At 37.4% G+C, this 12389-nt stretch overlaps 2 protein-coding genes across 2 annotated transcripts; one reads left to right on the forward strand and one right to left on the reverse strand.

Annotated features, from left to right (window-relative positions):
• Positions 1-1419: 1419 nt before the first annotated feature.
• On the forward strand, positions 1420-5386 carry LOC113294467. Its single transcript, XM_026542859.1, has one exon. It carries the CDS (start codon positions 2214-2216, stop codon positions 5070-5072), a length of 2859 nt encoding a protein of 952 aa, XP_026398644.1. The 5' UTR covers positions 1420-2213; the 3' UTR covers positions 5073-5386.
• A 1323-nt stretch (positions 5387-6709) lies between these two features.
• On the reverse strand, positions 6710-11739 carry LOC113294474 (protease 2-like). Its single transcript, XM_026542869.1, has 11 exons — positions 11265-11739; positions 10892-11070; positions 10588-10810; positions 10324-10465; positions 10042-10239; positions 9781-9909; positions 9353-9481; positions 8480-8898; positions 8097-8313; positions 7661-7851; positions 6710-7229 (listed from the first exon to the last, which is right to left on the reverse strand). The coding sequence occupies exons 1-11, from the start codon at positions 11639-11641 to the stop codon at positions 7052-7054; spliced, it is 2382 nt and encodes a 793-aa protein (XP_026398654.1). The 5' UTR covers positions 11642-11739; the 3' UTR covers positions 6710-7051.
• Positions 11740-12389: the final 650 nt, after the last annotated feature.

The following is a 12389-nucleotide window of genomic DNA, read 5'->3' on the forward strand; positions in this document are numbered from 1 at the left end:
AGGTATTGAACTTTAGTTAGTATGTTTTAGTTTTGAACCGACAGAAAAGTTTATGAAATTTTAATTGGAAAGTACCGATAACAAACATATAATATAACTTGGATGAACCACACAACCCACACTGTACTTATAAAGAAATCTCAGTTAATATGCTCTAAGGTTTAGATCACGAAAGAAAACTTTCTTTGTTGTCTACTTAACATGACAATATACTACTTCTTGATAGTATCTCTTTTTTTAAAAAGCAGATAATACATATTATTAATTTTCCACCAATCACATATTTTGTTTATTCCCTGATATATGTTTTTAGCCTTGTATGTCTGGCTTAATAACATTACATGGACTAAGAATTTCTTTTATATGTGTGGGTGTATGGAAATCTCATCCACCTAGTCATTTACAAAATCTTTAGAATGAAATTTACAAGGTCAGACACTTATTTCGAGCAGTGAAGTTTGTTTAAGTCAGTTGGCCAATCTATAATAAAAAAGAATGAACCAAGGATTCCCTAGGGGTTTAAGAATTTGTTGTCACTCCACTGTCGATAACCGAACAGAAATTTAATTTTTTCAATGACTAAGGATTCATGGACTCTCTTACACGCATATCACCATACATTATTTGCACTATTTTTTCTATAAAATTCAGACGATAATAAATTTTAATATAATGTATTGATGATATGTCCTCCTATAACACTCTACATTCCTATAGCTATAAGTGGAGAGTACAACCGCCAATATCCGAGCAAAAATTTAAAACTTCTGAATACTCTTTGAAGATAAATCCCAGGAGTGAAACTTTTCTAAGTTATAGTTCACCAAATCCCCGCTCTTCGATTCGACCAAGCGCCATTTGTAACTCAGCACCCAACACTTTGATTACCCAAAATGCCCATGGAATTCCAAGAAACTGAATCAAATTCAAAACAAGGCTAAAATAAAAGAACAAATGAATAAAATAATGAAACTCAAATCAAAGTGGATGTTTTCTTTGGTCTATGTCTCTCCTGTTATAGCTAAGTGATTTGACTTTAGCCCATGGAGAAAAATGAAACAAACAAATATTTTCTTAGCCAGGTGGTAGGTCCTACCACACACCAAAACAATAATATTTCTCTTAATGCCAGTCCAGCTATAGCAGCCAATATGCCAACCATGACAAAGCCTTCAACCAGGTGTGGTAAATCTCATAAAGTCAATGTTACCTAGTAGGTAATTAATTCTCTACTGTCTTTTGAGATTCACAAACATGGGTTTCCTCCCCGGACCAGTTTCTACCGTTTTAATCATAGGTCAACCACTAGTTGACCACATTACAGGTGGTCATTCACAATTCTCACAAAAACCAGGGACCTAAGAGAAAATATTAATGGGAGTAATATTTGTAAAATAAATTGGGAGAGAAAAGGGTATAATGAATGCAAACATGTCTGGATTGACTCATTGATTGAGCAAGAAATTGAGAGCAGAACTGACGGTGAAGAAGAAAGAAAGAAAGGGTCTTTTCTTTATTCCGGGTTCGATTTTTGTGTAGCAGAGGGAAATTACAGAGAGAAAAAAAGAGAGAGTGAGTAAAAGAAGTTGGTGTGTGGTTGTTGAACTTCTTGTTTTCTTTCTCTTTCAACTTATACTTGTGTTGTTTACTTATCATTCTCAGAATTTTCTTCTTTTCTGGGTTCTGGCTTAGTAATTTGTTTTTTGGTCAGAGGGTTTCATTCATTTTTCTTCTTCTAGGTCTGTTTTAGTGTGGGGAGGAGGAGATAAAGTAAAAAGATTCAAGTTTTTTTTCTCTTTTCCCTTGTCCTGTGGATCTGGTTTTCTGTTTTTCAGTTTCAAGGTCTCTGGGTTTGGGTATCCTTCATTCATTTTTTTTTACTCATTCATTTTTTTTTACTTAGTTCAGCAGAGTATGAACTAGGGTTTACATTTGGTGATTTCTCTGATGTAAAGATCTTCTCTTGCTACATGGGTTGATTTTAGCTTGGGGATACAGAAGACGAATCTCTGGTTTGGTTATGGTTAAAGTGGATGGCGCTTCATAAATTCAACTAAAACTGAAAATTTCAAATGTTTCAATGAATCTGTGTTCCCTCCTCAACAGATTTTTCTTTTTTGTCGATTAGAATCTACTTCCATTTTAAAGTCTGGGTTTTTCTAGATGAGTTTGTTGTCTTGAATTTCATTTTTATACAAATTGGGGTTTTTTCAATGCATCTATCACTATGGAAACCCATATCTCATTGTGCTTCATTACTAATGGAGAAGAAGAGCAGAAGAAAAGATGGGTCTGGTGGTATGACAGAGGATGGAGGAGGAGGTGGTCAAAGAAAACCTTCAATTCTTAGACAATTACAAGAGAATAAGTTAAGAGAAGCTCTTGAAGAAGCTTCTGAAGATGGCTCACTTGTTAAATCCCAAGACATTGATTCTGAATCTTCAGCTCAAGATGGTACTTTGGGTAGGTCAAGATCTCTTGCTAGACTTCATGCTCAGAGGGAATTTCTAAGAGCTACTTCTCTTGCAGCTGACAGAACTTTCGATACTGAAGATTCAATCCCTGATTTTTCTGATTCATTTAATAAGTTTCTTACCATGTACCCAAAATTCCAATCTACAGAAATGATTGATCAGTTAAGATCCAATGAATATGGGCATCTCTCAGATTATAATGCCAAGGTATGTCTTGATTACTGTGGATTTGGACTCTTTTCTTATCTTCAGACACTTCAGTATTGGGAGTCTTGTGCATTTAGCTTGTCAGAGATTACTGCAAATTTAAGCAACCATGCTTTATATGGTGGTGCAGAGAAAGGTAGTTGTGAACATGATATAAAATCTAGAATAATGGATTATTTGAATATCCCTGAGAATGAATATGGGCTTGTTTTTACTGTTAGTAGAGGGTCTGCTTTTAAATTGTTAGCTGAATCTTATCCATTTCAAACCAACAAGAAATTGTTGACTATGTTTGATTACGAGAGTCAATCCGTAAATTGGATGGCTCAAAGTGCTAAGGAGAAGGGGGCAAGGACTTACAGTGCTACTTATAAATGGCCTACTCTAAAATTGTGTTCAACTGAACTGAAAAAGCATATTTCGACTAAGAAAAGGAGGAAGAAGGATTCTGCAGTGGGGCTTTTTGTGTTTCCTGTTCAGTCTAGAGTTACAGGTGCAAAGTATTCTTATCAATGGATGGCATTGGCTCAGCAAAACAACTGGCATGTCTTGCTTGATGCTGGGTCATTAGGTCCAAAAGATATGGATTCGCTTGGCTTGTCTCTCTTCCGACCTGACTTCATTATCACGTCCTTTTACCGGGTATTTGGTACTGACCCAACTGGATTTGGATGTCTCCTTATCAAGAAATCGGTGATGTCAAGCTTGCAAAATCAGTGTGGGACAGCTGGGTCTGGAATGGTGAGAATAGTTCCGGTGTTTCCTCAGTATCTAAGTGATTCAATTGATGGTCTGGATGGATTGGCGGGAATTGAAGATGAAGGGGCGGATGGGAGTGAAGATTTAATTCCGGAAACTCACAAGGGGTCACAATTGCCAGCATTTTCTGGTGTGTACACTTCTGCTCAAGTGAGAGACGTGTTTGAGGCAGAGATGGAGCAAGATAATAGCTCTGACAGGGATGGCGCAAGTACCATTTTTGAAGAAGTTGACAGCATTTCAGTTGGGGAGGTCATGAAGAGCCCACTTTTCAGTGAAGACGAATCATCAGATCATTCATTCTGGATAGATTTAGGTCAGAGCCCATACAGGTCTGACAATTCTGGCCAACTAAGCAAGCCGAAACCAGGATCTCCATTACCGCCGTCTTGGTTTACCAGCCGAAAGAATCAGAAGCGGCATTCTCCAAAATCTGCATCCAGAATATCTGGGAGCCCGATTTATGATGGCAGAGGGGTTAACCTCAGAATGAACGATGATAATGTGCTATCTTTTGACGCAGCTGTCTTATCAGTCTCACAGGAACTGGAGCTTGTGAAGGAGGTCCCTGAAGATCAATTCACAGAAACAGATACCGCTCCAGGAAGCTGCAGAAAGGATACAGATTATCAGCATGTCAGAGAAATTCAAGAAGAATCGGAAATCAGAGAAGAATATATCTCGTCAGCGTCTATATTGAAATCAACTGCAAATGGACTTCGTAATCCAACTGCTTCTTGGCTCCAGGATGGTAGCCATGAAAATGGCTCAACCTCTGAGATATGTAGCGACACAAAAGAAAGTGCTATCAGGAGAGAGACCGAAGGTGAGTTTAGGCTATTAGGAAGGAGGGAAGGAAGCAGATTGGGTGGAAGCCGATTTTTTGGGGTTGAAGATGGTGAAAGGGTTATGAGCATGGGCGGAAGGGTGTCTTTTAGTGTGGATGACAACCGTAAAGAGCATATAAGCCATACTTTGGAGCCCGAAGTTTCTGCGACTACTTTTGGGGAGGATGATTCCATGAGTGATGAAGAATATGAGGATGGGCAGGACTGGGACAGAAGAGAGCCTGAGATTATGTGCCGGCATCTCGATCACGTCAACATGTTGGGTCTCAACAAAACCACCCTTAGATTGCGCTATCTGATCAATTGGCTCGTTACATCGTTACTGCAATTGCGGCTGCCTGGTCCTGAAGGGGGCACTGGAGTGTCTCTTGTTCAAATTTATGGTCCGAAGATAAAATATGAAAGGGGTGCTGCTGTGGCTTTTAACATAAGAGACAATAAAGGAGGCCAAATTAATCCTGACGCTGTACAAAAGCTAGCGGAGAAAAATGGCGTGTCTCTTGGGATTGGATTCCTTAGTCATATTCGGCTAGGAGACAGCCCAAAGAACCATCGAGGGACGATGGATATGGATGATGCAGCGTTGTGCCGGCCAATAGCAAATGGTCGAAATGATGGTAAGAAGGCATTAATCAGAGTTGAAGTTGTTACTGCATCTCTTGGCTTCCTCACCAACTTTGAAGATGTGTATAAAATGTGGGCGTTTGTTGCTAAGTTTCTTAATCCTACTTTTGTAGAAGGAGAAGGGTTATTACCAACCATTTCAGAGGGAATAGAAACATAGAATATATAAATTATGTTGTGTTCTCCATCATGGTGGAAGATGGATCAGATCAACTTATACCACTGCCTTTTTGCACACCCTTGTATCAATATCTTACCCTCATTCAGAATGTAATTTTTTTCCTTTTTCGGGGGAGCAAAGGTTGATGCAGAAGCAACAAGAGAGATCCAGAGGTGAATTATATTCAATTTTTTTTGTGCAGTCTGTTCCTTTTGCTTCTTTCTTTTGAGGGTATTAATTTTATTTCTTCTTTCTTTCTTTGGATGTATTTTTCCTCTTTTTGGTTTCCTGTATGAATAGAGGCCATTTTGGGACACACTGCAAATAGAACCAAAATGAGCTGACCTCCATAATTCTTGAATTCATTGTCCCTACTCTTGAAATCCTGCTTTACTTGGTTGTTCAGATTAGTGCAGAGAAAAGAAAAGGGTAAACAGAATTTCTAGGTTTGAAGTAATGGGACCATTCCATTGGTTTCTTTTCAATCAAATCTTCTTTGTTGTTTTTTGTCATTATGGATGAAAACAATCACAAATGTTTGGTATAAGCTTCATGGTGCCTGTGTTGTTGTCTGTTTGGAAAAAAAATCCTGATGTGAGGTGTGTACCCACACTATCCATGCAAATCCACAGATAATGCCATGGAATATGCACAATCTGAGGATGACATGATTAATCAAAATCAAACCAAAATCCTAATTATACTAAACTTTAGCACCAATGGTCCATAATTCTACATGGAGCAAAAAAGGAAGATTGGACTCTCATATTTTGACTGATTTTTGTAAGTAATCATTTCAGCTTTATTTCCAAATAATTCCCACTCTATCTTGAGCTTTGTAGGTAGAGAAAAATGATGACCAGAAGCACCCATTGTAATGTTTGGCAATTGGCATCAATCACATGAAAAGTCCAATACAAGGTGGGGGTCTTCTCCTCTTCTTAAAGTTGTGATGGGTGTAAGAAAAAAGTTTTGGTGTCACTCACTCTATATCTGTCTTTCTACATGATAACATGAAACAGTTTTCTTTTTTTTGCAAGTAGATTGAAATTGAATGATCCTCCTATATGCAACATTGGAAACCCTAAAATGGGATGATAAAAGCTGATTCTTTGTAGTTGAAATACCCTTTACTTTGTTCATCCACTATCATTAATGCTCATAATAGTGACAAGTCAATATGCATGAGTATGTACAGCATGAATTACATGAACAATGATGCAAAATTTCAAATTATGAACTCTTCTTTTGCTTCTCAATAACACTACTACTCATCAATAAACAAAGATTTCAATTCAATTCAACATTTTCATGGAGAATTTTCTTATAAAGGTATTATGGCCAAAAGCAGTTGAGTTGGTAATCTAAAAATATTGACAGACTGAGTTCTGTAAAGATATAATAAATAGATACAAAAGCTCATACACGCTGGAATCCACGGCATGTCGCTAACAGAATCTTAAGGTCATCTCCACTTAACTTAATCATCTTCACCTTAACAAGACAAATTCAGTAACAGAGAGAGATAAAGTAATAGTGGGTAATAGGCGGTGAATCCTAATAAAGCTGTTTCTCAGATGTCAATGATGATAAACCCTTTTAACAGAAAAAGAGTTCTACTTTTCTTACACATTCTATATACCAATACCATCAATTATCATATTGACACTGTCATTTAAAAGCATACTTGATATAATTGTTTTCTAATAATATACAGTTAGAAAAAAAAAATGTGATCTACTTCCCTACCTAACACTAACTAATTCCTCAAAATTCCATCTACTACTTGTACTTTTTTTCTCCACCTTATTGGATTATTTGGTTTATCTTTCTTTTTTCTCTGCTAAGAACAATCAGATTGGATATGGCTTATGTTAGGTGACCCCCTAAGAAGCTCTACCTGGAGGACCCATTCCGACACCATAGGGGAGGTTCCGGAGAATGTGATCACAGAGAATGGAAAAAGTAGAAGACATCTATTAATCCATCATCATCTTGATAAGAAAGGCAGTTTCTAAAGCTGATTCCTTGCACTGCAAATATTTGTTTTCCTCGACTATGTCTACTGTTAAATTAAGCAGTATTGGACGCTTTGGGTCATAAATGACATGATCCCTAACCCGTGCAGCCCATTTTGCAGCTTCCCACACGCCAAACCTGAAATATCAACATACAAATGGTATTAGTTTATCAGTCTACTGAAAGACATGTAAAACTTTACATGCACAAGTTTCATAACGAATCCTGGGTTAGATCACAAGCCAGTGCATGTTTGGGACTCTAAAGGCAGCGTTGTGTCTCGAATAATACCCCAAATCCTAGGAAATCACTGATAAGCCTTCAAAACAACATCATTTATAATATTACATTCTAGAGATGGAGCTAAGAATCATGAGTAAAAAGTGAAATTGAAGAGAGATCACTTTCTTGGATATTTAGATAATCAATGCTTGCCCTCTGCTGTTTTTCTGAGCATATACTTGTTTGTGCAATCTTGCAACTGGCTTTACACCAATTTTTTACTCACTCCAGCAATTGTATAGGACATGCATTGATGCAGAAACAAATATTTTTTCAAATCAGTTTACCTTGTATTCAAAGATGATGTTACCAAGACAGCTGGATAAAGGGCATCCTTTTGGATATTATCATAAGGGGAGTATTTTCTTATAGCCCGAAAATCTTCAACATCCTCAGGATCTCCAAACTCTTCATAGTCGGAAGGCATTAGTGGCAATATAGGATACAAAAGTGTATTTGTAGCATCTAAAAAGGGAACCTACAATAAAAACCGCACCCAAGAATATTCAAATCAAAAGTTATAATAAATTTTTGCTGAAAAGTTTGACTGACTGACAATTTGATTACAACGATGTCACTCCCGATTTGATGTGTTACTATCCATCTCTATTTAGCAGATGGCCGAAGTGAAAGATGAAAACATATGGATAAATTCTCGGAAAGTATCATAAGTCTGAGTAACGATTTATCAACCACGTAATTGGGTCAATAAGAGGTGCATACCTTCAAAACTGCAGCACGGAACAAATCTGGTTGCATATTAATAGCAGATGCAACTAGGAGCCCTCCAGCACTATATCCCCAAGCTCCTAGCCTGTTTTGGTGTACAATTTCCTTGTCAAGAAGAAACTTAGCGCAGGAAATATAGTCATTAATACCATTCTGTTTTTTTGTCCGTCTTCCATCGAGGTGCCACTTTGTACCCTTACCACCACCACCCCTAAAATATATAATTAGAATCATTTGGATCAGGCAACCAAATGAGTTTTTGCATCCGACACAAGAAAGAAAATTGACATTATAGACATAGGTTCCTCAGCAATGAAATAAGTGAAAATATGAGTAATGAATGAATAGAAAAACTACACCATATCTATAAAACAAACCTGACATCAGCGTACGCAATCACCCAACCACGGTCGAGAAGGCTTTTTAACTCGCTACGCCATCTTTTGTCTAATAACTCTCCATAAGCTCCATGACCATGAAGTAGACCAGGACTCAGGCCATCTTGTCTGTATTTCCGTGAGTAAACAATGGTCAAAGGAACCAGTACACCATCATGTGAAGAAACATCGTACTGCTCACAAGCATAAAACTCTGACAAATCATTCCATAACTGATCATCTTCCGAACGAACTTCATTTGAGAGATGAATGCTTCGCGATGTTCGTAGCTTCTCAGTGTTTGCAGACACCGAGGTAGCTCCATATAATGTTCGAGTTCCTTCCTGAAGCACATTTTGTTGCTGAACTATTAACCACTTACCATCTGCTAAGTTGTAGTCAACAACAGCATCAGGCATCTGCAGAAATTTTTAGCTCTATCACTTGCTTGAATATATGTACTGTGTGAAATAAAAGAATCTGAAAAAAAATATGTATGTATAAAACCATGGACCAGTATATAACACCACATCAGTGTTCGCCATTATATAACACCATTGCGATATAATAGGGTCCAGTTTGCGTTTAGATGTACAACATACACTGTGCTTCTTAGACCTAACCTGGGGTCCTAGCTTATGCAGGTCTACTTTAACAGATTTTACGATGTTTTTCCAAATCTAGACAACTAAGGTGGCAAGTATTACGGATTGAGAAGAAAAACAACTGTTAAAAAAAGGCACCAATTAATGACAGATATATGCCAATTTCTTGTATTCTCCATTAAGTAAGTGGATAGATATTAAGGGATAGACATTTAAATGCAATATTCAAATGAAAATAAAAAATAACAGACATGAAACATTCACATACCACAGGAGACGACACTGTAAATCGCACGGTAGAGGAATAGTAGTCATAGTTTGGTCCAGGAGAGATCTGGCAGACATACTTTGGAAGAGGCAAGAAAGTAGGGTTAAGCTCTTTTAACCGAACTGCTTCCTGCTCAAAGATTTTACAATAACAAGCTAATTAAAAGGGGAAAAGATTACACAAGTCATACAAAAACCAAAGCTAACCACCTTAAATTACTTTTCTAATGCAGAAAGAAAAGAACAACCACGTGCTGTGGGGATTAACACCATTACTGAGATTCATAGTAGGAGCTCCTTCACTGGATCATTCACTTGATCTCGTAAGAAAGAGCCACCAGTAAACTAACAGCCTACTACTAGCCAAAATGTGAGTATCCAGAACAGCATATACAACGCAAAATAGCAAACATACAAGTGGCCGCTCACCTTACTAGCCAAAGGTAGAGGGACTGCACAGATCTTAAACTCTCGACCCTCCCTCAAGATAAGTATGAGGTGAGTATCATTATAATCCACATTCTCCAGGACAAACTCCGGATCATCAAGAAATACATTCTGAAACATAAACAAGAAACACCACATAACCAAGAGCTCATGCGAAGGAAATAATACTGAACTAACTAAAAGCACATGCTGCAGGGAAGTGTTTGTAGAATCTGAACAGAAATGGCTTAGAAATACTCTAACCTCCCATTTTCTTGAACCAGAAGCTTCAACAGTGCAAGAGAACAGGTAATGAGAGTCAGCAGGTTGGCCATCTTTCGCAGCATTCGTAAAAACATAAAGATGTCCTTGATGATGTTCAATTATGCAATTAACATGTGGTTCACACTCATATACTAATTTCATAACAGACAGAGGATCAGCTGCATTTATCAAGTAAACCTGCAAATAATTGCTTGAATTTAGCAACATATGAGGAAATAAATAAAAAATGGAGAGACAAAAGTAGCCATTTACAGCTTATACCTTTGAAGAAGTAACCGAGGACACATTAACAGTCACAAACTGGAAATCCTTTGTGTGTTTGATACTAAGGTAAGCATTCACATCTGATTCTTCCATAACCAAGAGATCGTTTTCATTTTCCCCGATCACGCTACGAAAGATCCTAATTAAGAATTCTTTTGTTAGAAGAATCATCAAATATACTCGATTGCATCCAAAATAAGAAAAAAATCAGAAAATAAAAGCAAAACTTTAACGTTGGAAATACTGTAAATTTTCACAAACCGATAGGGTCGCTTATTGCTATCAGTCACTGTATAAAACAATGATTTTCCATCCCTCCCCCATGCCAAACCCGCAACTCGATCAACCTCAGGTTTCTTAAATAAAGAACTTGAACTCAAATCCCTAACAGATAACTTAAAACAATCGTTCTCTTTATCATACATAGTGTACGCAAGAAACCGATGATCTGGAGATATTTCAGATAGTTCCTCATAAGCATATCCTATAACAAGAAAACCCAAAATTTAAAACCTTGCAAAGAAACAAACTTTCGACCACTAAGTAATAAAGATAAGTAGATTACCTCCAAATCTCTCAGCCTCTTTGTTATAATCAAGAAGCTTCTGTTCGATTCTCTTTCCAGCAGTAAAATCAAATCCAGCAGAAGGTGAACTATTAGAAATGAACTCTTCATTTAATTTAACAGACCTCCTACAAAGAACTTGATATTGTTTCCCTTCTTCAACACGTCTATAATACAACCTACCTTTTTTTCAAATACAAACACATAAACAAGAATTCAAATTCAGAAAACCCACAAATTCTGGAAATAACATGTTTTTTTTCTATCAAGTAACATATTCTAATTTTTCTTAGGATTTTCAACAAACACTTGTTAGGCATAATAGAAATGTTTATAGAGTTCAAATGGGGGAAAACGAAAGTCAAATACTAACCAGGGACCCCATTTCATTGGTACAGATGATAAGTGAGAGTTGATACGAACAGCCATCTCTGCTTGAAGTCTATTTTGAATACGTTCAGTATCAGACATAACCGCTTCTATATATTTTTCTTCTTGTTCCATATAAACATCCATATGACGCATTGCTACTTTATCATCTAAGTTAGTCATCCAACTATAAGGATCTTCCCATGTTTCATCATGATGACTAAATGAAACTGGTTTTTGTGGTGGGTTTGGTGGTTTCGGGGGTGGTACTGGTGGTGGTTTTTGTTGTTTTGATGGTTTCCGATGAATCAATCGAACAAGTAATTTGATGTTTGTGAAATTTTGATTTTTGTTAACCATAAATTTTAGAAACTGAGCCATTTTCTTCCTCTATTTTTTATTTTTTCTGTTGTGTATGTGTGCAAGTAGAAAAACCTTGGCAAGGGTTTTAGCCTGGTGGTCAGATTTTCTACCAGTATACAGCAAAAATGGAGGAAAATAGGAAATGGTAGAAAAGAATTCTAGTTGGATTTTTGAAATGGGACTTGACAAATGAAAAATGAAAAACTCTATTTGACCAGCCCGGTGGATTGGCAAATGGGCTTCTCCACTGTGGTCCACCATGGTAAAATGCTCGCTCGAAGCGGCAGAGAGTTTGTCGAACAACGATTTTTTTGGGACCATGATTTTTTTTGGGGACCATGGTCCTATTAGGTCACCTACCCTATAGTTATAAGGGGTGTCCTAAAATATTGAAATGACTAACCTACTCTTAACCTAATTTAATTTAAAACCAACCCAATAACCACTTATATATATAACCACCACCTCCTCCCACCACCACCTTCCACCATCGCCGATTACCACCACCACCACCTCCGATTATCACCACCACTAACCACCGATTACCACCACCATCACCGCCCACCGCCGCCGATTACCACCACCACCACCTCCGATTATCACCACCACCAACCACCGATTACCACCACCACCTCCGATTACCACCACCACCACCTCCGATTACCACCACTATATATATATATATAGCTTAATTTAAAACATTAACAAAAATATTCTCACAAACCCATTACTTGTCATTCGTTTTTGGTTGAATAAATGAGAAGTA

The sequence above is a fragment of the Papaver somniferum genome, chromosome 1 (genome assembly GCF_003573695.1).
Source record: "Papaver somniferum cultivar HN1 chromosome 1, ASM357369v1, whole genome shotgun sequence".
Taxonomy (NCBI): Eukaryota; Viridiplantae; Streptophyta; class Magnoliopsida; order Ranunculales; family Papaveraceae; genus Papaver; species Papaver somniferum.

What these genes read in the sequence shown, in the direction of transcription:
- LOC113294467 (XM_026542859.1), top strand. Translation starts at nt 2,214, where the DNA reads ATGCATCTATCACTATGGAAACCCATATCTCATTGTGCTTCATTACTA.
- LOC113294474 (XM_026542869.1), bottom strand. Translation starts at nt 11,641, where the DNA reads ATGGCTCAGTTTCTAAAATTTATGGTTAACAAAAATCAAAATTTCACA. An exon ending in CTCTACCTTTGGCTAGTAAG is followed by an intron (nt 9,482 to 9,780) that starts GTGAGCGGCCAC and finishes ATCTTTGAGCAG; the next exon opens with GAAGCAGTTCGGTTAAAAGA. An exon ending in ACATCATCTTTGAATACAAG is followed by an intron (nt 7,230 to 7,660) that starts GTAAACTGATTT and finishes TTGATATTTCAG; the next exon opens with GTTTGGCGTGTGGGAAGCTG.